Genomic DNA, 23,954 nt, shown 5'->3' on the forward strand with positions numbered 1-23,954 from the left:
ACTGCTGTAGTAGTCCTATTGACAATAACAGGGCCTGCTTCCTGAGCACTCCTGCGTGAGGCTCTCCTGGAACCCTTGCATGTGCCATCTAACTAAATCCTCATGACAACTTAATGAGATTGGTTTCAGTTGAGGTTTAAAAGTCCATAAATTACCCACGGTTAGAACTCAAAATTTAAATTTATATTTTCAAAGGGGAAAAAAATCTTGATCTTAGTAACAGAAGAAATCTTCAGGTATCCTCAGCTGTTATATATGCTCCACAAAAGTTTTGATCATGTTCTCACTCAGCTAAGTGGTCTCAGCTGCTCGCTAGCTGTCATGGCAATCTAACTACCAGGCGACTTTTTTTCTGAATTTCTTTCTCAAGTTTGTGTTAGTTGGCCAGTTGGGATGTGGATTATCTTTTTCTTGGTTTAGACTAAAGGACAGCACAGGAGAAGGAGAGATGTCTTGTTAAGGGGAGAGGTTTGTTTAGTGAAAACAGGCCATACAATCCAAGCCTGATTTTGAACAACTCGAAGGTGGTGGTTGGGGTGAGTTGATCTGCCCCTCCTTGGTAGCAGGTAACATCTTCCTTTTAGCCTCTGGTTCCCAGAATGTTCAGGAAACGATACTGTTAGTATGAGTTCGCCTGAGTCAGTATGTGTGAGTAATCTTAACTGTTCTTCACCACCATTAAGCCTTTCCTTTCATTAATGTTTACCCTTTTTTTTTAAACATATTTCTGTATTTGCTGCTCCTGAATCATCTTACATCCTGGCTTTTTGATGGGTCTGCTTCTCCTGCTTCTTGAGTGCACTTACTCAAACAAAGTACTCTTGTGGAAGTTTGATATTTAATTTTAAAAGTATGTCTGTGAGCTTTTTTGCACAGAGGAGGAGTGGCCTGGCTTATTCATCTTTATATAGAAGCAACGCGCGTGAGTCATGCTGTTGGCATTTGATCCATCTTGTTGAACTCATAGATGAGTTCTTATTTCAGTGCCAGGGAGACTCCTCTAAGGACTGGAGATGCCCACTGGAGGCACAAGCTGAACCTGAGAATTCCATCACCAGACAGTAGACCTAGCGAAGTGATTTCCAAGCTTATTGGAAATCCGAGTGCCCATGATTCCTCTACTATCTAACAGGCACCCAAAGAGGAGAGACAGGGGCAGCTCCTGGGTAGACCAGATTATCCCAGGAAACCTCTGATGACAATGGTGACTAATGGGATTTGTACCATCACAAGGAACAAAAGCACTTTTCTGTGAGTTCTTGAATTGTAAACAGTGTTCATCTCCAGAAACATTTCCAGTAAGATTGGAGCTGAGACCACTTTCTGGATATGGGCTGAGCCCCAGGAGAGCATAGTGAGGAGGGGGGAAATGCTCTAGTATTTTCAATTCTGAGAAAACTAGTAAGACGTTTTAGACCAATTTTCAATCCATTATCATCCAGGTTTCAAATAAATTCTCTTAAGAGCTGGGAAAAACCACTCCTCGCATATGCCACCAGACATGCTCTTGATTGGCTTCCACACACCATGTCCATTGCTGCCTCGTTAGCGAGGTCCCCCCAGTTATCCTTAGTTTAAATTTTGTTTCTCATATATTTATGACCTTTGGAAAAGGTAATCACTGGAATGTTTCTCTGTCAGGCCACAACATGGTAGTCAAGAGGTGGAACGTGGCACAAGGCTGGTGTTTGATGACCTCTACAACTTTTTCTTTTAATTCCTTGCTGGTATCTAAAATTTTGGAGATTTTACCCTCGAATCCAAGTTTCCGCCTTCTCTTTGAATATAGCAAACCCGGCATAACTGCAGGAGACATCCCCGCAGCTGAGATTATGGGGGCTCGCACCTGGGAGGCTGGTACCCACTGCGCCCCGTCACCTGCATCACGGGTGCGTCCCCCTCGGCCGCTCTGCTGTGCGCCCTGGGCGTGCCTCCCGGAGCCTTGGGCGTCGTAGACTCCGCGCAGCTGTTGTTTCAGCATCCAGGGGGGGACCGCGGGGTGACGCTGGGGTCATTTTACAGAGAAAATGGGGCAAAGCATTGTGAGGACACCTGCCTGGTTTAACAGCCTTTCTGCTCCAGCCCTGAGCCGAGACAGACATCGCGCCCACAGAGGAGCTGGGAACCCTCCTTGAGGACAGGATGATGCGAGGATTGGGATCTCTGGCCGCAGGAGCACACTCGAGCAGCAGGCCCTGAAAGCAGGCAGTAAAGGAGTCTTGGGGCAGATTCCACTGACATTAGAGCTACATTCGCGACCAGTTTCTGCTCCACTTGGGGTTCCGGCCGCGGAAAGGTGGAGCAGACAGTTCATAGCTCTGAACAGCCCTCACTTTCCTGCTGCTAGGACAAAAATCTGCTTTATGTTTGACCCTGAAATTGTATTCTCACGCTGGCCCAAGACTGGAGGCTGACACATTGAGTTTTTAGAAGCAAAATCTGCCTTCCAGAAATCTCCGAGCCCGAAGACTAGAAGGAAACAGCTACAGCTCTCCCCAGGCCTCTGTCCCCCAGGTCTGATCCAGGGACTTCCGAGCCTGTCCTCACTCATCCCCCCCCCCCCACCCCGGCTTCATTTTCTTCACCTGCCCCTTCCTTTTTCCTTACTCTGTTCTCTCTCTCTCTCTCTCTCTCTCCCCTGCCCCCCACTTCCTTGTCTTCTCATTAAGCTATGATTTCCTTTATCCCTTTTCTGCTCTCACCTTCCCTCTTCTTCTCAGCCATCTAGTCCACTGTCTTGTTTGCATCTTTTATTGCTCACCCAGGAGCAGGGAGATTTAATGGAGGAGATCTGCCTGGTGGGAAGAGAATAGGGAGGGAAAGATTCAAATAAATGCAACATTAAGATTCTAAGTGCAGACTACAGGGAGAGGTGGGGAGAAGCTACTTGGTGCCGGAGGCTTGGAGGGAGGGGGACAGCACTTTCCAGCGGTGCACGAAGAGCTGTTTGTGCATCTGATCGTGTTAAACGAATCTCTTCCAAATAAGAGCGGAAACCGAGTAGGCCCCGTGGCAGAGGCCGTAAACCTGATATTGCCTGTGAGATTCTATATGGAGCTCTTAAGAGACCTAAGACTGGGAAGTGCTGGCCCTTTACCTTAGCATCTCTGCTTTGTGGTAAGATTAAGTGACACAATATCTTTCAAGAGCTGCACCTTTTCAGAGTACATTGCATAGACCCCAAAGTAAATAGGAAAGAGAGAAGTTAGGTGTTTTAATTAATTTGTGGTTTAGGGCCACTTTAATTCAAAATTTAAATCTAATTACAGTGAAATAAAAACAACTGATCATTTTACAATATGTATAAATCCTCCCACTCAGTACCCACTGTCATCTGTGAATATAGCTGCCTCTGCCCTTCCTTATCTAGATGAGCAGAAAACAGCTTTTACGAACTACATGTCAAATTTGGGGTTGAAGATTTCTTAGTAATTTCCTCAAAACAGTCCAAGCAGATATCTTTTCTAAATGCAAAAACCATGCATGCAGTTTTCATTTGTCAAATACATACATGGGAACGCCCCTATAGTGAGTGATCAGTGAGTGAGTGAAGGTGGTTCCCTTATTGATGTGGAGTGTTTACTCCAAGCCCCTGGTGATTGGCCCTGCCCCTGCTCCCCCTGAGCCCTGCCATGCAGAGCAAACTGCACTCCTTACAGCACCCACACTCCCCGGACACTCATGCCCCTGGGCCTTTGCACAGCCTCCTCCTTTGGCCCACCATACCCTTCCCATCCCCACCCCGCAAAGTGGCACCTTCCTGCATAGCTACCAGGTCCAGTGCCACCTTAGGCCCGACTAACTGGCCAGCATGAGCCATTCCCTCTTGTGTGCCCTCAGTGTAACAGAGCAACCCCAATATGAAACCGGTTGCCTGGCTGTGGGTCCTCGCCCCTGTGCTTAAAGGGGACTTATTAATGCTAAACTGCAGGTACACATGTTAATAAAAGGTTTATTTACAAGGGAAGGGAAAATAAAGAAATGAATAACTTAGGGAGAAAAAGGAGGAGATAAATTCGTGAATGCGTCCTACCCGTTCCACTGACCTGGAATCCCAACAACCCACTGAGGGCTGGTGAAAAGCCAAGCTCCGTGAGGCCAAGAGGGCGACCCCCAGCCACATGGCTGGTTATAGACCCAAACAAAAACGTGGCTGCTTAACTCCGCCCTCATATCCCAGCAACCCTCCCCCTGGTGATCATGGGATTTGTAGTTCCCAGTGTCTTGGTGGCTTCGGTCTGGAGTGGGGGTGGAGTCCACAAAGCCTGTATGGAGTTCGCTCAGGACATCCTCCCCCCAGCAGCAGCTCTGTGTTTGTGTTTCCCGCAGCACTTACACCACTGCTGCACTGTAAATGACGATCATTATACAAATATCAGGTCCTCATTTCCCTGTCTACACTGCGAACTAGCCTGGGAGGCCCGGAGGGTAAAAAGGAATAGTTTTATTTTTGTCTCGCCAGAGTCCAGCATCTGGAAGATGTTCAGTGACAGCCCAATGAGTCGTGTAAGCGTTTCTGTGTGCATTTGCTCAGCGGACGTTGCTGCATTCCATTTTTTCAGATCGTGTGGGTAAAATCAGATGTTTGTGCAGGACGAGACGTACAACTTTATTATAAAGTCTGGCTCATATCTGAGAATAAAGTAGAAAGATGTTATTTTTAATACATTGGTTAACTATCAAATTGGACATTTTCTTTAGTACTTTGAAGAGAGAAAGTAATGAAGAAGAGAATACGGCTGACATTTTAAACAAAGGTGGTTCGTGTTCAATACTTACTTAGACTTGACAAAATACATATAATAATCTTTTTTTTTAAGATTTATTTATTTACGCAAGAACCAGGGTACAGGCCACATGCGCAGGAGGGTGAGAGAATTCACCAGAGCCAGAGCAGGGAGCAGAGCAGGCAGACTGATGATACACTGCTGAGGGGAGCAGCAGGCGGCAGGAGAGGTCTGCGCGCCATGAGGGACCCTCGCCGGTGGCCAGGGATCGAACCGGCGCTGCAGAGGCTGCAGGCAGCTTCACAGAGTGGCACTCAACTGCCTGTGCCACCAGGGGAGGCCCATATAATAATCTTAAAAGATATATGTGTTGTGTGTGTGTATGCAGCTATCTACCTAGCTATCTAATTTCAAAAACTGCCATATCGTTAAGTGTTTTATGCTTGAAACTTGGAAGGCGTTTCTTTTTTGCTATCATCCAGAATTGAGGAGCTGGAGTGGGGTGCAGGGGGAGGAGGAGGAAGAGTTAGCAAATCTGAGTCCTAAGTCTATACCTGCATGCCCGAGTGCTTCTATGACATATTCTTGACTGAATCGGACATCTATCAAAGTTACTTATTGAGTGTTGTGTGTTTTATGACAATTTAGAGACATGATATTTCTATTCAGGGGATAAAATCTGTATAGTTCAAATCTTCATAGAAGCAGTAACATAATAGTAATACTGCAGAATTATTTCAAACAAGCAAATATGGATTCCCTCAAAACCATGGCAATCAGGAAACACTAGGAATTAGCATTAGCCACTAGTTCGTTATTAAAAATTATTGGAATTTTTTTGTCGTCTTTTGTCTTTCTTACTTTTGGCTTTCTTTAAGTAAATGATAGAAATTCTCATTGTTTTTCTAAATGACACTAAACGCTTGGCACTTGACCTTTTATTTGACACATTACAGTTATATGCAGCATCTGTATATATCCTGACAAGTTATCCAGACGCCCAGGTCACCTTGGCATGCTTTGTATAATTATACATCGTGTGTGATTGTGGAGCTCTATAATTTTGCGCCATGAACTTTGAAGTCAGACAAACCTGAAAGCAAATGCAAGCCCTGTTACTTGTTAATTGTATGATTTTGTGTAAAATACTTCACCTCTGTTCTTTGGTGTCCTCACCTATGTGATGGAGTCACTGCATAAGAGGATTGCAGCGAAATTAAATAAGCTAAGCTATATCCAGTCCATATCACAGGATTAGGAACATAGTAGTAACTTAATAATCTGTTAGATATAAACACTAAGTTGCTTGGGAGAGTCGCTGTTCTTGTAGATGCTTTAAAATTGTAATTACTGCAATAGGGAGATAGCCTTGACCTGAAAAAGTCTCAATTTGCAATTAATTCCTATTTAAACTAATGGAAGAATTTTTCTTTCTTAAAACTAATAGAAAAGAAAAGAAAAATCTTGTGCAAGTTCTTATATTACTCCATGCGACTTCATGTTGAATTAGGTCAGAAAAGAGAGTCAACATTCAGAGAATGCCCCAAACTTCTGTTAGCGACACAGTCATTACAAAATGTAAATCTCTGTGCTCTCCACGGATCAATGATTTCCACACACTGTCTTTCTGGTAGTGAAAATCAATCTAAGAATACGGTCTTAAATGTCTTGCTTAATTATGGGGAAGTTAATGAAATCATGCCTCTGTGCCTTCCAAACAAAAGCGCTGCAGTGAGTCGCTCAGATGTGCGCCCCCCGAAGCAGGCTTTGCCTACAATGTGGTTAAACAGCAATAATGGATCATCTTAATCGATTGCCCTTTATCCCGCTAACTTTCATTGAGAAACAAAAGTGCACATTTGTTTTCCATTCTTTACCTAAAAATGTTATCTAGGCCCAAATACAGTATTTGGTTTTCGGGTGACAGCGCTTTGGAAATAGGATCGTTGTTTTTTTATCCCTATAGGCTCTTCCTTTGCTCGATCCTTCGGCCCAGAGATCGGTCTGAAACCCTGTGCCCTTCATAAGTCGCTTCATTTCAGATCAGTCATTTCATCCCAGTCAGGACCATTATAATATCAATGTATTTGTCGCTCTGACGTAGGAAGTTGTCCTTTATCTTCTGGATTAAGATACTAAGAGAATATACACCTTTTTGATATCATAAGGGAAATCTGGCCAAATCAGACTATGGCCGTCTCGCTCACTCAGGGTCCAGTAGCCCTGGTCGCCCCGTGGCATACCGGAGAAGCAGCCACGTCTGGACTTACTCTTTCCAGGAAATGAGCCCCAGTGCCGTCTCACGCGATTTTATTTTTAGAGTTAGAACTTCCCTTTATCAGAGCAATAGCCAGGAAGGCCTCTGTCTCTTTCCCAAGCAATTCCATTCCATTGGGAAGGTGTTAGTCAGCAGATTTTTATAGCTCAAGGGAACTATTTCAATTTTTTTTTTTTTTAACAAAATAGTTGAATAACTGGAAAGCGCACTCAGTGTGTGTCCTGTGGCTTCACCGGGGCTGATTCACTCTGTGTGACTCTAGTGGAACAGAAACGAGGATGGTTTTTAGCACCTGCATCCCTCAGCCCCCATTAAAACAGCCGAGATGAGGGCCTCCCCGGTGGCGCAGCGGTTGAGCGCTGGGTTGCGAAGCTGCCCGCAGCCTCTGCGGCGCCGGTTCGATCCCCGGCTGCTCCCCGGCCACCGGAGGAGGGTCCCACAGGGCACGCAGACCTCTCCTGCCGCCCGCTGCTCCCCTCAGCAGTGTCCTTCGGTCCTTCTGCCTGTTCTGCTCCCCGCTCTGGCTCTGGTGAATTCTCTCACCCTCCCGCGCTTCTGACTGTCCCCAGTGCTTGTGTAAACAAAACAAACAAACCAGCAAACAAATAAATAAAGCATGCCTCTATAAAAATAAAAATAAAAAAAAAAAAAAACAGCCGAGATGATCATTGAGTAGGTCCCGCCCCAGATTTAAGTCATGGCCACTTGGAGGCTCTCAGAGGCGGCATTTTTCTGCCTCCAAGAAGTTGTGCCACTTACGCAGTTGTGTGGGAGTCAGGCGATCACCCCTCCTGGCTTCCTGTGGAGCAAGTTCCAATCCCGCATCGGAAATTGTAACAATTCCTGTAGAAATGATGCTGGCGAGGACGTCAATCTGCCACTCGGGCTTAAAGATAAATTCAGGATAAAGTGAAAATATTGAAAGAAATCCATTTTATGAAAAAGGCATCAGTTTCTTTATTTAAATTTTTTATTGTTATGTAAGAAAAAAAAATTTTAAAAGACCCTGTGAGAATGGCCTTAAGAAACGAGGCTCACAGTTTTATTAGAATCAGTCCTTCATATGGCCCTTTTGCCAGTGCCAGCCCCGGTCTCTGGGGTGCTGGGGTGACCCACACGTGGCTCCCTCCCAGGCTGGCGTGGGCTGGGCCAGGGCCCCTGGCTTGTTGGCTCTGAACAGTGGAGAAAACGTGGTCCAAAATTTGTATGACTAGGCATTTATTTTAATCATCTCATTTATTTGAAAAATGTTTACATTCTCAGTGCCGTGTAAGGTTCAGTCCCATCTAGCGAGGTTACCTGAATAAAGTCACCCCGTAAGTGCAGGAAGATGACCCCCCGTGCTGACCTGTGACTGCCGCAAGGTGTGGGGAACCCAAAGGTTTTCCATTGCTAACAAGATATTTCTTTTGGGTGTGCTTTCATTTTGATTGCATTATTTTTCTTTTTTTAATCTTTTCCTCCTTTGGCAAACTTTTTAAATTAAAGAGGCAGCTGAAGGGATTTTCCTGTTCCAGTTTTTGGAGCATATTCTATTTCCTCACAGCGATACTCTGGTGTCGTCACCATTGAACTGCCGTGGGCGTCCTGATTTAATGGGAAAATCACAGGTAACATGAAGTAACAATTACTCTCCACGGAATGAGGTTGAGGTTTAGCCATGGAAGTGCTGTCCTCAAAACTCCCTTGTTGTTGACTTTGAGCTCTGAAGGGAGCAAGCAAGAGAATACCTGAGAATGAGACGTGACAGGGAGTCACATGTAATTTTTGTGCACTCTGACGAGATCCAAACTCTCAGCCACTTTTAATTCTTATTTGGCACTTCAAGGCCACTTTCAAAGAAACAGAAAAACTAGTTGACAGTCTAGAACGATTGATATATTTTCTCTTAGCATAGCAACATGTGTGGAGATTACTTCATCTTGAAATATTTATGGGATTCCTGAATGAGAAATAACCCCCACCCTTGAATATTTTTTTTATGAAGCAAAAATATTTCTGTGTTTGTGAGGGGAAGAACTTGGCAGATATGCTGATTATCATACTGCATTAAAAACACTTATTTTGATGGACTGGAAGCCAGATCTATCCGTCAGTTATAAGCCTATGATAACGTCTTCACTCTGGCGGTCACCACATTTCTATGAGATTAATAAAAGGATTCTCCAATCTAGACATGGAGAAACCAAAAGAATATACTTGAGAACTGTGTACAGATTCTTCTTTGTAAAAACGAGGATAATTCTGGTACCCCCTTCACTGGGGTATCGACTCCTAACTGATCAGCATTATCTATTACTAAATTAAGCACATTTCATGAATTTCCATGCAGAACCTGACCATCCTGCTGTTCATGAGCTTGATAAACATCGCCAAGTGTCTGCATCTATATGGTCAGCTCAGTCTTTATCAAAAATAATCACAAGAAATCGAGGAGGTGTTTGGACGTTGCTCACTATCAACTCCATTGAACTAGCTTCAGCCCTCGCTGTGAGGGACTCTGTGCTCACCCTGGAAAAGACAAGTGAAGAAGTTTCCAGTATGAATCTTCTGGCCTGTGGATGGTAGCTGGGGCTGAGAACAAAAAACAAGCCAGTAATTAGTAGTTACTGTATCTCATTTTCCAAAACACACGTTTCATTGCCACAGTCATTTATAGAGAGTTTTGCCTGACAAGATTAGCTTTTGTGTCTTTTGCTAAATCACAAAAGAATAACCTTCATGTTCCTAATGTTCCTAATGTATTAAAATTGTCCAAGAATTTTCTGCAGGATACTAGCATTGATAAGGCTGTTGGCTTGAACAATGTATAAAAAGCAAAGGCCAGTTGACATGAGCCCTTGATATTGTAAACAGAGTAATAATGTGGAATCCAAGGGTTGCCTCTTGTGAATGGATTACTTGGGTATAAAAAGAAATTATTTTTAGACGTGGCATCCCTGTAAACCCTGAAGCTTCGTGTTTTACAAACTAGAAATTTATGCACTAAATAAAAATTACCAGATGTCAGAGACGGTTGTGCCAACTGACAGATGAGGAGTGGCTCAGAGTCTGGAAGAAGTGATGCGCATTTCTTAGCCATTCAAACTCGAAAGGGGTAGTTGAGGTAAAATGCTGTTGAAAAAATGACAGTGCACTCAGGGTCCCCAGAGAGGTCACATGGGACAAATGATTATCTGGAAGTCTTCAGTTTTTCTTCCCTCAGGACTCCGTGCGTGTTTGTGGCATTGCAAATATAATCCATGTTTCTCTTCTAATTTATTCCATTCTTTCTTGTGGTTTGCTTCATTTCTTAAAGGGTTAGCAGTGACCTTATTAAAAGGATCAACCTGCACACAGTGGATTCATAAGGATCCATATAGAACTAACTGTATCACAGGATCCATCCCCCTCCCTTGCGCGGACCAGCACACCTTGGTACTTTTCATGAAATCGTCAAATGGATTTTTTTCTCTCTTTAGAAATTCGAGCTCAACTGGTGGAACAACAAAAATGCCTGGAGCAGCAAACAGAGATGCGAGTTCAGCTTCTCCAAGATCTGCAGGATTTCTTCCGGAAAAAAGCCGAAATCGAGACTGAGTATTCTCGGAACCTGGAGAAGTTGGCAGAACGATTCATGGCCAAGACGAGGAGCACGAAGGACCATCAACAGTACAAGTAAGAGGCTGTGTCGCGCCACCTTTCCAAGGCGCGGTCCCGTTTGTCAGCCCCCTTCTTGGCTTCAGGACCTTCCATTTTTGTCTTAGACTTTCAGGGATTGGCCATCCATGAATGCAACTCTCTGCACTTGTAGTCTGAGCACCAATTTATCTCATTTTATAGTCTTCTCTGGACACGTTTCTCTTTCCAATAAATATACATTTGTGCATAATTTTATATGCAAGAAGAAAAATATGTATTATAATATCCATGATATTATAATGTATGTTATAAATATTATATGTATTATAATATCCATGATATCAACAAATAAGGAGTTGACACTGACCACAAGTGGATATTTGAATGAGTCTATTTAACTGCTTCTCCCAGCACCAAGCTGAGGATTTCTGGAGTGATTGCTTATGAAAATAAGCAACAGGGGCTGCTTGCGTTTAGCGCACACACCCCCCCCACCTCGTCGTTACACTGAGACAGGCTGACAATAGGGTCTTTGGTAAAACATTTACGATTGAGTATAATTAACCTTTTCATTCATTGTACTCCATTTGATTAAAAACACGTAGAGGCTCTTCTGATCATGACCTTGCAGCCTAGACCCTGGAGACAGAGAGAGGCTGGTCATGACTCCAGCAGAGGACACAGATGATGAGGCGGGTGGGGGGGGGAGGCTGTGGGGGGTGGTTCACAGGATGCCCTGGGCAGACAGGAAGTCGCAGCGTTGGGGGGCGGGGAGGGAGATCAAGGGGAGGTCCTGGAAGAAGTGACGTGTCAGTGAGGACCTCATGGACAAGTTGGCCGGTTCCGGGGCCAGAGCCGGATGCTTGAGGCAGGAGAACAGCCCGTGTCGGGGACGGGGGTGGGTGTGGGCGGCCGTGCAGACAGAGCCCCGTCCCGCGGGGGTGAGCGCTGAGAGATCCTCTGCGTGGCCACGGCAGCCAGCGGGCCAGCTGGGTGGTGCTGGCCGTCCCTCATGAGCAGTCTTTGTGGCTCTGCTGGATTCCAAGAGTTTAAGCGGAAGAACAGGCGGCTCAGGCCTGTGTTTTAACATGACAAAGACCAGGACTCCCGCCTGGGACCTTCCTCTGCTCAGAGAGCTTTCCTGTTCTCCAGGCGCACAGCACGCTTCTGGCTTTTCTGCCTAAGATAAATAAACAAGCAACGAAGCAAGCAAACAAACACATAGATAGCAAAAGCCAGAGACAGGACTGTGGGTTGACGGAGGATTAATCCGGGGGGGACCCTGTGGGGGCTGCGGTCAGGTGGTGAACTGGCCACACGGGCAGGCAGGACGGGGCCCGGGAGGGTGATGTCTGGAGCCAGCACAGCCGTCATGCCTGCAAACGCCCGCACGAGATGGTCTGGGAGACACTTCTCCAAATCTGCCAGGAACGCCGAGTGAGACCCAAAGACATCTTCTAAATAGCATCTTCCTATTGCTGAACTCACAGGAAAGTGTGGGCGATTTCCAAGGGGCGAACAGGGGACGAAGGAGCTGAAAACCAGGCGGTGGTCACATCCCGCCCCTGGCTCTAGCTGGAGAGGAGGCCTGTGCAGGGGCAGGGCTGGCACGACGGCTCCCGCCACCCGTCCCGTCACGTTGCATGCCAGCCCGCGCCGGGCCGGAAGAGCTGCCAGCTCCGAGAATGGCTGAGGCCGAGAACCCTCTCCCCACAGCACAGGGTCAGCACGCGGAGGCCTGCCTGCTGGCCTGGGCTCCGGATTGGACGGGGCTGCAGAGACCCGTCTCTGCTCTTGGCTTTGCGGCTCTGGGTGGCTTTGGCATAAAAAGCCGGGCAGGAGCCACCCCTGCTAACACCTCAGCTACCCCTGAGGCACTTTTGAGTAAGTGCAGAGCTCTCCTGAGGGGGATACCTTTTTCTTCGTCTTTTTGTTTGTTTGTTTGTTTGTTTTTTTTGGTTGACTTTAACCTCTAGTCTTGGTCCAGCATAGAAATCACTTAGTGATGGTTCCCAGGGAGAACAAAATGTCAAAGAGGCCTGACAAAGATCGGAGCCGGAGAGACGGGAGCCGTGTTATACCGCAGAGTACTGTCCTCCGTTACGTGGCGGCAGACAGAAGCCAGCCCGTCCCCTCAGTCACTACATCTTTTTTATTGATGTCTCCTGTGTTCAGTCGAGAGCCGAACCCAGGTGTGGCTCACGCACCCTCCTCTGGTTCCCTGATGGATCAGCTTCCGCTTTTTGTGTCTCCTGGATTGTTTACTAGTTTTCCTCAAAAAAGTGGTATTTTCTTTAACGTGGGTGAGCGTAGCATCGACCGGGGCTGCAGGTCAGAGGGGTAGCCCGTCGTGGACGGTACGAGGCAGCGTTAGGAAAGATTCGAAGGCAGGCTCTGGGAAGAGTCAGACAAAGCGGGTGTGAATGTCCACCCCGCCATGACGTTGGTCACGTTGCTGGACCTCTCTGAGCCTCGGCCCAGTTTGTGGGTGACAGTCGCTGACCATGAATGAGAAATGCAACAAAGATGTGGTTCAGTGTCGGGGTGGAGCGCGACGCCGTGTTCCCGCTCGTCGCCAAGCCAGCGTCCATGTTTAGCATGAAACCTGCCGGCTCTTACAGCCGGGCTTCGGACCTGGCTCTCGCTCCACTGGGGGCGCGCAGTGGAGACCAGCTCTTGGCCTAAGTGGCCGCCGTGTGCGACGCCCCAGGCCAGCTCCTGGGCATCAGACTCTGACACGCTGTTGGCTTCAGCAAATGCCCGCCAACGGCTTGCTTCACCCCCTCAGCGATGGGGAACGCAGACCTCTGCCTCGGACGGCGCTGAGGCCGGTACTGCCAGGTGTCCGCCTGCTGGATGCCGTGAGCTAACTCGGGGCAGCGCTAACTGCGCGCCTGCAGCTCTGTGGGAAGCGCTGCCGTGTGCGTTAATGCCGGCGATGCTCATCGTAGCCTTCTAGGTCTTGTCATCTGACCCACTCTACGAAGGAAGCGACAGAGGCATAGAGAGGTTAAGCTCATGTGGCCGAGGTCACGCGGCTGCCGAGGGCGGCTCTGGGGCTTGCGCCTGCACCGCGTGGACCCGTGTTTTACCCGATCGGCCTGTGCGCTGCTTCCCAGTCCCCCAGAGCTGCTGCTAGGGTGTTGCCGCTGAGGTTATTATTATTCACTAAGGCAGTAGCCTTCCCTCCATGAATAGTATCTATTCAATATCTGAGAATACAAAGAAGCATAAAATGTTCTCAACGACTTGACCACTGTCCGCACGTGGACGCTCATGGAAGCTGCGTCCTGGCTCTTCCCTGCGATGCCAGCAGCGCCGACGTTTCCTTCCCGCGTGGAGTCAGATGATTCTCGAAGTGTTGCCTCCTCTCTCCCCCTTTGGATGTCTCTGTCTCTGTCCTGATTCTTGCCTCGCGTGTCACTCTAAGCGCACCGCGTCTTCCTTCCCTTGGATCTTCCACTTCCTCGGCTTGCTCGGGGATTTTTCGCCTCCTCCGGTGATTGTCCTGCAGCCTGCAGCTCAATCATTTTCTTATTTCAAATTTCAGTTTCCACCTTCTGTTCCTGGATTGTATTTCTCAGAACGTTCATTTGCTTTCCGAGTTTTCTTGCTTCTCTCTGAGCTATTTTTTTCTAGTTTTCTTTGGATCGTTCCAATTCTTTAATTTTCGTAATCATGACAATTTTGAGTTCTCTGCCTGAGAGGTGAGGAAGCTCCTCCGTGCCTTTGGGACTTGGTTCTGGGTTTGTTTTCTCTCCGTGGTGTGTTGCTCCCCCGGGGACTTGCTTGGCTGTTAGTATTTTTCTATCTCCCCGTTGCTTACTCTGGGCTTGCTCTGCCGTGACTGGGCCTCTGCTGGGCGTGGGTCTTGCCCTCCCCTGTCATTCACCAGGTGGCAGGTTCAGAGCCGGGGCCCCCGGAGCTGATCCAGCCAAGCATGGGCCGCAGGGCCTCTGGGGTCCCTGGGCCGGTGGGCAGGGCCCGCAGCTTCCCGGGGGCTTAGAGCCACAGTTTTTCTTTAAGGATTTTTGCAAACTGTCCAATGCCATTTACATTCACTTTTAGCTTAATTATTAAAAACAAAAAACAAAACAAACAAACAAAAAAAACCCAAGGAGTTACCAACCTGAAGTAGTGTATCGGGTTAAACAGGCATGCGGCAGGTTAAGAGAGACTTCTGGGGCCTATTCAAAGCCTTGAGACAACCCTACAAAGTCCTGGCTCCTGGAAAGGCTGTTTGGGAGGCCGGGGGCCGTGGATCACGGGATTAATAAATACCCTCAGATTTATGTTCTGTGAAAAGCATCCCTGGCCAAATCGCTTTCCCAGCAGCAGACTGAGCCGTCAAAGCAGGCGTTGTGCGCCGTCGAGGGCGCCAGCCAGTGGCTTCTACGTGAACACGAGCTGCTTCCCTCACGGGGTGTTGACGGCTCAGCACCCGCCTGCGTCTGTGCTGGGACCCGCGGCCCAGTCTGCGGTGCAGGTTCTGACCCGTGTTGTTGGTCCGGGTTTTCCCTCCCCAGCCTGGGGGCTCTGAGTTTGTGCTGGTGACTCCCCGCGGCTGCCCAGGGCCGCTCTGAAATCCACGCTGACCCTGTCTTCCTCCGTTTCTAGGAAAGACCAGAACTTGCTGTCTCCCGTGAACTGCTGGTATCTGCTCCTGAACCAAGTGAGGCGAGAGAGCAGAGACCACGCCACCCTGAGCGACATCTACCTGAACAACGTCATCATGCGGTTCATGCAGATCAGCGAGGACTCCACCAGGATGTTCAAGAAGGTAGGCCTGCCTGCGACCCGGCCGCGGGGCCGCGCTGTCCCTGCTCCGTCGCTGCCAGGTGGGGGAAGAAACGAACGCAGGTTTTAAGGCGGAACAGCCGGTCAGGCCTCGGCAGGCGAGCTGGCAGAGCCGAGCCCCCGGGCCAGCGCACAGCAGGAGCAAAACCTGAAACCGCGCTGTCCCTGCAGACCGCACCTCTGTGCAGGCCACGGCGCCCTGGGCCGCCTCCCCCAGCCGTGAGGCCTCTGCCCGAGAGGACGCCCCTCCGAGTGGGTTTGGGGCTCGCACGGGGTCAGGGACTCGTGAACGAGATAACCAGCTGCGGCGCTGCTCTCTCGGGAGACCCTTATCACGGCTTTTCTCACCCCGCCAGGCCGGACGCGAGAGGCGACACGAGGACCTGTCCCCAGAGCACAGAAAACTCAGGGCTTCTTCCTCCCCAAATCCAATTGGCAAAAAAAAAAAAAAGAAGGGGGATGGGTTTTTTAAAGCTTCTTTATCGTTGTCGCTAGGCTCGGCCAGCTCTCAGCAACTTTTTTGTCACTTGGACATTTTTGTTGAGAACAATAACAAGATGAGACTGTTTCCTGCGCAGCAAGTGCAGCTCCTCGCTCAGAGCTTTTAGTTTTTATATTTGTAGGACAAGGGTCCCCCCCCACCCCGACTTCCTCGCCGTGGTCTTTGCTGCCCATACAGCATCTGTACTTCCCGTCAGCAAATGATTATTAGCTTCAAAAAGTAGGGGGAGAAGCACCTTGTAGATTACTGACGAGTTTCTCTCTCGAAGGGCCCTCTCGGAAACAAAGACGCAGTGTTCAGCCGGCCGGCGGGGAGACCGCTCGGTCACGTTTGATGTAGCCACATGGGTTTTGATTTCTGCCTAGGAAGGGAGTCTAGCAGACTGTTTTCTTTTGCTATTTTTTTTTTCTATTTAAGGGGGAAAAAAGATTTCAAACAAAGGAGAAATTCTGAGATTTGGAAACAAATGGGTTAAGAAGAGAGTGGAGACATAGCCTGTGTTCTTGAAAGTATATATTTTTAAAAATAGTCCCGATGGACCGTGAAGGTGGACTTTCCTCATGCGCCAGACGACTCAGCCAGGTCCTCACTTGGTTCAGCGTGTTTTGTTGTTGTTGTTGTTTTAGCCTCTTCTATGAGCAGATGATGCGGTTAGGGCTGCACAGACGAAGAAAAGCTCGTCCTCTTTCAAGGAGGTCACAGCTTATGCACATTTTTCTGGTGCAGGATGATGCCTCCCGGCCGTGGGGGCGCGGGCGCCTTGCAGCCAGGGCTTTTGAGACCAGCACCTCAACTGAGCTAGTTTATTTATCCAGCCAACAAAACATTTTTCAAACGCCTGGCTGAGGAAGCAGAATTAAAAGACTTGTCTCTGCCTGCAAGGAGCGCATCATAATAATTAACAGTTACCGTATGAAAGGAACGCAGACCCCTGTGGGAGCCTGAAGGCTGGAGATCTCAGCCCCTCTGAGGCGTCAGGAGCTGTCTCACGCCAGGGCCCCCTCGAGCGAGCGCTGGCAGCAGCTCCGCGGGAGGAGGTCGTCAGACCGACAAGCACAGGGCGCCGTCAGGAGCGCGAGAGCAGAGCAGGTTCAGGGGCAGTTGGATGTCGCTGGCCCAGGGCCGCGTGGGCGCGGGTGATGAGATGTGAGGCCAGAAAGGCCGTTCCTGCAAGGGGCTCCGCACGTCTCGCCGTGACGTAAGGATGTGTATTTTGTAAGTCAAGGCTTGATGAGACGGATCCGACGCCCAGCACTAAGGGTGAGACGGAGCTGGGCGTGCGCCCCAGAGCTCCCGCTGACTGGCATGCGGCCTCGGGAGGCGAGGAGCCCAGAGCTGGTGGGCAGGGCGGGCTGGGCAGAGGGGGACACTGAGCTGATGGACGGGCCGGAGCTGGGACAGGTTTTTGGGTTTGTTCTCAGAGTCTCTGAATTGAGCTGCACTTGGGGAAGGGCTGAGTGACCCTGGCGTGAGTGAGTCCCGTCCGTGCAGGGTAGTTCCCAAGGGGAATTCCCAAAGAGGGATCAGCTGGGAGGTTTAGCAGGCGCAGCCAGCATGCCCAGGAGTTGGGGAAGGAGCCCCTGAGTCTTGGAGAGAGGGTCTGGGGAGTGAACAGTGAACACACAGACTCACCCCACACCCCTCCTTACTGACTGCCTGGAGGTTCTCTTCTGGCCCAGACTTTCTGGGACTCGGCGAGTTGCAGTCCTGGAAACCGTCTGTGTATACAAGGCCCCGGGTTGCTGTGGCCTGTGAGATCTCATGACAAGCAGCACAGTGACTGGACAGACAGCACGCGTGCCTGAGCGTGCAACAGGTGCGCAACACAATGATTCGGTATTTGCCTCTCGTCAAAGTTAAGTCTCGCCCACACCCATCGCCTGCGTTGACTTCGGTGCTGCAGACTCTCTTCTCACGCCGAACGTTTGCTGACCAGATGGGGAAAAAGTTAGCTGACAGTTCCAGGTGTCCCCTTCCGCCTTCCTCAAGGAGACCCGGCAGGCGAAGGCCCAGCTCACGTGTTCTTGCTGGGAAAAGAACAAGAGGTGCCAGTTTTCAAAAGGGAGGGACCGCAGCCCGCTGAGGAGCCAGACCTCAGTGTCACCTGCCGCCACGGGAAGCCCAGCTCCCCGGCAAGTCCAAGTAACCTCAGGCTCCTTTAGATTCCAAGGCAAGGAGAGGTTTTCTGCTCTTTTTTTCATCGTCCAGGCTTCCTCCCCAGCTGCTGTGGCCATCAGAACGGCCGGGGCACCCTCGGAGAGTACATTCTGGTCTGGGGAGGGAGACTAGAACCTCGTTTTCCAAGAAAACCCCGTGAGTGTGGGGGTCCAGACGGATGCTGGGTGTTTGACAGGCTCCCCCCCCCCCACAGCTGCATTTTACTCCGTGTCGTCAGCGACAGAGAGTCCTTCTGGCCGAACTATTGGAGCAAATAAATTCTTGGAATTTTTTGTACCCAAATAGTTCTCATCATCCGGGAGACTCTTCTAGGGATCCCGAATCCCATGAATAGGCGGAGGGAACAGCTTCTCGTCTTAAATTTTCATCACCTCAGAGCCTGTTTGACTGAAAGTTTCAACAGGGAAAAAAGCTGAATCTTTTAAAAACAGCAATGTCTGATTACTGAAATATTCACTACTTCAGATTTAGGCCTTTAGGGTGGCAAATGAGCCTTGTCTGGATCACACCAGTCATCTCCGAGACGCTGAAACCAGATGTTTGGGTCTGTGTCTTGGCCGTGTACACGGGGCCATATTTGTAAATCCTTGAGCCTCAGTTTCCACGTGTGTAGAAGGGACCCGGTGACCTCCTCCGGCTGAGTGCACGGGCGTTCGTGACTTGTGCTGAGGTGGGAAGCCACTTACTGTGTGGACTTAAGTTCTGGCTTTTAGCTGCAACTTCATTGTCTCCTGCCTTGTGGACCTGCCCTGCACCCGCGGGATGATGTCACGAGAGCTGACGCTAGACGTTGTACCAACGCTGTGTTGTTCTGAGGAGGACGTGGGGCTCGCCGTGCTCCACAACCACACGTTCCTCCTCATCACTCCTTAGACCTTCCAGACCCTACTTGGGCGCCGTTCAGAAGCGCCCACGCCACACCCCCGCGTGGGAGTGACTCGCTGTTGGGGTGCTCACATTTGCACGGTGAGCTGGAGCCGGGGGAGCGCTGAGGGGCTGTGCCGGGCAGCACCCCCCGCCCTGCCAGGCCGGCGTCTCACGTGGGGGTCTTCTCCCTGATGCTGCCTTCACCCAGCACTCAGCCGTTCCCTTCTAGGCCCCCGCCGGGCTTGGGCAGGGAGCACGACAGGACAGGGCAGCGCCCTTCCCTCTCAAGTTCCACCTTGTCCTCTTCGGAGAGCGTCAGAAATGGAAAACTCCTCGCGCAGACAGTTTGGAAACCCTGGCTGCTTCCCCAGGGAACAGGTGCTGAGGAGCCCTGCCCTGTCCCGCAGCGACGAGTCTCGCCCCGTCTCTCCATCACTCCCCCTGGCAGCGCATCCCGCATCTGGGGGTGCTGCGGCCGGGACAGGTCCTGCCAGTGGCCACGGTCGCGGGGCGGCCACGGCCGACTCGCAGCAGCGCCTCGTGTCAGCACCTCACCCCGTGGTCGTGGTTCATTTTTCAAATGTTACTCGACGCGTGGAGTCGGCGGGAGCCTGGAGAACTGGGGCGCAGGGACGTGTTAAATTAGCCGTGTGCCGTGAACTGTCTTGAGCTCGGTCGTCTCCCCACGGATCATGTTCGTCACCAGTGGTTCTGTGCCCCGACGTGGCGGAGGAGCCCTTCTTCTGCTTCCTCCCCGCTGGCAGCATCCGGGGCCCCCCTTCCTGCACTGTGTGCCCCTCTGTGCTCCGCAGCTCTCGGGCGCTAGCCCAGGCGTCCCCACAGCTGCCCGAGGAGCGGGCGTTAGACTCCACACTCCAGGGGGGAGGGAACACCCGCCCCCCGAGGGGCCCACACAGCTTGGGTGGCTGTAACTTCTGTGACCGCCCGTGGTGACTGGAGTCCCGCTCAGGGCGTCGTAGGTCAGGAACTTCTGAGAATCGGGGCGCTGCTTCTCTCGGTCCCATTCATACAAAAGTCCTGCAGAATGACAGAGTCCTGAGCGGGCCGCGGGATCCGTCCGTCATCCCAGTGGTAGGCAGGGACCCCACGCAGCAGAGACCGGCCCGGCCACTGAGGATTACCCCGCGTTAGTGTCAACACTGTGGATTAAATTAAACCACTTCGGTATGGCCGGGGACGTGGCTAGTCTGCAGAGAAGGAGCGATTCCTAGTAGGATTGGGAAATTTGTCGTCATTTTTCATTTCGATCAAAGCCAGCCATGGTCTATTTGCAGACTCCAATTTGAAAGAAAACAAAGACACGGAGGAAGGAAAAAAGCCGCGTCTTGGAGTAGACTGCCCAAAATAGGTTAATATTCAGGCACGCGCTTTACTGTAAGTTAATGAGAGGCCAGATTATTCGAGGTCTCTGAGGCGCTAACGTTATTTTGAGAAAAGGCCCATGAGTTTTTAAAAACCTGAAAGCCGCTCATCTGTGTACATAGAAAGTCACCTACCGTCTTTCTTTTGTAATACTAAAATATCGATCATTGTAAAAACATAGAAGACACAAAATATAGAAATGAAAGTTACATTTATCTGTATTACCGACTGGTAATATTTTAGGCTATAGCTTTTTGCTATTTACAGGTGTACACATGTATGTGCAGCAGACAGCATCTATACATACATACATGTTTTACAAAATTTCATGTAAAATATTATCAGCATTCCCCGTGTCTGGAAACAAACGTTCCTTAAAAGCAGCATATTTCACGCCTAAACACTGTTTCAATATCTTCACAGGCGTGTTATTTTTCTCTTGTTGGGCATGAAATCTCTGAGCTTTTTTCTATGATTTTTTTTTCTTATGCTACATTTCCTTGAAGAAGAATTATTAGGTCCAAGGTTCACATTAGAATTTTTGGCTTCAGATGAAATTTATACACTGCCTTTCTGGGATAATAATGTTCATGGCTATGATTTACCAATGACTAATCTGGTCCCTGAAAAATAGATTGACTATTTTATTAGCAGAGAGCTATCACCTCTGATTTAGTATGCTGATGCAACAGTATTAAATAATATAACAAGTGGAAATTTTGCAAAGCAGAAGAATTAAATGGCATCCTGGTGGCCTCAAGGGACAGCTTAATTATTGATAGGGCGTGGACTATAGGGCGTGGACAAAGAAGGGAGAGCTCTCCAGCTAACAGTGGCCGGTGGCTTGAATTTTCCAGACTCTTCGGCTAGCTCAATTTTCTAGAGAGAAATCAAAACCAAACTATTTCTTGAATGATGCCATCTTCTGAAATATTTTAGAAGTCATTTTATTTGTATTTTTAATTGCTTATCAAGTTGACTGGTCCATCGTAAGTGCTCAGAGAGCAGTGGCTGGTGGTGCTGCTGTTTCTCCATTTTCGTCACTGCTTTTGTTACTGAGCGACAGCGGGACATGTGTGGCCGACTTGGCTACAAATTTAACAGGTGACTTACTAGATAAGCACATTCACCATTGGCTTAGAAACTTTATTAAAGATATTTAAAGAGAATAATTCAGCAGGTGATATGTGTGTGTCTCCTTGGAAGATTATGTATTTTTTAAAACCTGGTGTCAACTAAGTCATACATTTTATCTTGCAGCATTTCACTGACGTGATCTTGTCAGTAGTTGAAGCAGTTTTCCAAAAGCACCCGAAGTTTTTCTATGGTAAAATTAAAAATCTGGAAGGGTGGAGACGAACATTATTTAAGTGGCTCTGTCTGAGTTGATTTCATTTGCTCTATTAGCTTTTCTGTACTCCTGATGTGTGTCTGGTGTACATATCGTCTATAACACACAAGAAATTAACTATTATAAACTAAAGCCTCAGAGAGACCTGGCTCAGAGGATACAGGCACTGTTTACTACGTCGTCTGCACGTGTGGTGTACAGTGTGCATACAGATGTGCTGGACACTCTATTCAGGATGCTGTTCATTAATGGATAATTTGTCTGTTCTCCTGGTCCACTTGAAAACCATGCTTTGAATTTCAGTATCAAGATGATTAAAATGAAGGGCCTCCCCAGTGGCCAGTGGCGCAGCGGTTGAGCGCTGGGCTGCAAAGCTGCCCGCAGCCTCAGCAGCGCCAGTTTGATCCCTGGCCGCAGGGCGATCACCCTCCCGTGCTTCTGACTGTACCCAGTGCTTGTATAAATAAATAAATCTTTTAAAAAAAATGATTAAAATGAAAAGACGTTTTTAAAAAGGAACTTTTGAACTATTGCAGGATGTGCATGGACTCCAGTGACTTAGATCCCAGCTGTCTTTAACCAGTTCTGAGGTGATGTGGTTGTTATTACACAAACGATAGATCTTTAAAGGCAGTTTCTATTTCAGACTAAAGTCTTGAAGACTGATTAGTTTATAAGTTTGGAGTTTGGTTCAAGAGTTACACAGAGAGATTTTATTTGGTTTAAATTGTTTGAATAAGCATAAGTCAGGCTGGCATAAAATTGGTTTACCCCCCGGTAGTTAGTTGTACAGCTGCTGTTCCATCCTCAGCACAGAGCGCTCATGCACACCGGCGAATAAATGAGTGATTGCATGAGTGAATGAACGTTTATCAGTTTCTCAAAGAATCTCTGCCTTTTGTGTATTAATTCAGTGGGTAACTTAAAAATGATCCAATCGCCTATATATTGACTTATTATTTTTAAATAGTCCCCGATTTTTTCTTTGCAGGGGGCTGTTAAGACTCTGATCATGGATTTCCTACACTAAGTGATTTCATTTGCTTCACCACAGATTGTACCCATATCCCAGCCCGCTGTGCCAGAGGTCTAACCTCTTGACAACACTGGGGCGTCCATGGCTTACCATCGCTGCATTACCATGCCTGCCGCAGGAAGCACAGTTGGCTTTAGTAATAAATTAGTAGACCCAGATTTATGTATGAAAACATTATCGTGGTGACATTAAGAAACAATAAATCTGAGTCATTAAATGTTTGTAAAGTTCAACATGTTGAGAAAAGGCCTGGACGTCTATTTCTGATTTTTTTGTTAATTACATTACGGTCTCAACCAGAGTTTCATAACATATTCTGATTTTAATTGGGTAGGTTTGTTTATATCAGTCCCTCCCTGAGGGTTTATGCCTAAGCGATTATTCATTTAGTGACACTGAAAAGGTATTTCGAATTTATTACCACTTTGAGTAGAACAATAACCCTAGCATGGAAGATTGTGTTTCTAGGGAAGTGAAAGCTGAAAATGAAGAGTTATTTTACCTACTCTACTCCCTGTAGAATGTGAACGTTCACTCTTGAGTTACTTAATCTGTTCGAGGGCTGTTTATACCTGGGAGGTTAGAAGTGACTTTGGCTCATGTGACTTTGCACTTGCAAATTATCTGCTCACAAATTGAAGACAGAAACCACAGGCCTCTTCACCGGGGTCTGGATGCCACCTTTGCCTAGTGATGGCATCAGTAAATAAGAGATGCCCCTGGTATTTCCTTTAAGATTAAGTTTCATCTCATTTCAAAATGGTCTGAACTCCCTGCATCTATGGTTCATTCTAATTTCCCCATGTTTTCTGGAATTTTGTCTAAAGGGATATTGAATGTGTATTTTCCTCAATCGACAGTGAAGTCGATCATGAAGCTAATTCCATGCACATTAATATTTAGTTGTGATTTTAATAAATACAAAACCATGTCCCTTGACACGTAGAAGGGAAATGTGCAGAATCCACAAGCCTGGTCGAAGCCATTAAGCCCAAATCAACTCTCTCCATCGTCACTTTAGAGGATGCTCTTGCCTCTGGCAGAAGTTGGTGGTGAATTACGAGAATCTATTATTAAAAAGACACATGAGCGTGAGCGTGGACACTTCCCGGCACACACACCGTGGAAGCATGGGCTCACCCTTTCACCAGAATTCACACCCCAGACTCACCAAGAGTGAGACACTAAAATTCAAAACCTCAATAAATATTGAA

General features: G+C 48.3%; 1 protein-coding gene across 2 annotated transcripts in view; it reads left to right on the forward strand.

Moving 5' to 3' along the window:
* The window catches only part of SRGAP1 (SLIT-ROBO Rho GTPase activating protein 1), a gene marked incomplete at both ends in the record, with an annotated part of 175,481 nt that overhangs the window by 72,438 nt on the left and 79,089 nt on the right, over positions 1 to 23,954 (forward strand). For both annotated transcript variants that reach the window (XM_084256215.1, XM_084256216.1), the window contains 2 exons: positions 10,467 to 10,662; positions 15,244 to 15,406. In XM_084256215.1, coding sequence (XP_084112341.1) covers positions 10,467 to 10,662; positions 15,244 to 15,406 — 359 coding nt within the window. The remainder of the gene's footprint in view (positions 1 to 10,466; positions 10,663 to 15,243; positions 15,407 to 23,954) is intronic.

Source organism: Talpa europaea (genome assembly GCF_964194135.1).
Source record: "Talpa europaea genome assembly, chromosome: 15".
NCBI classification, from domain to species: Eukaryota; Metazoa; Chordata; class Mammalia; order Eulipotyphla; family Talpidae; genus Talpa; species Talpa europaea.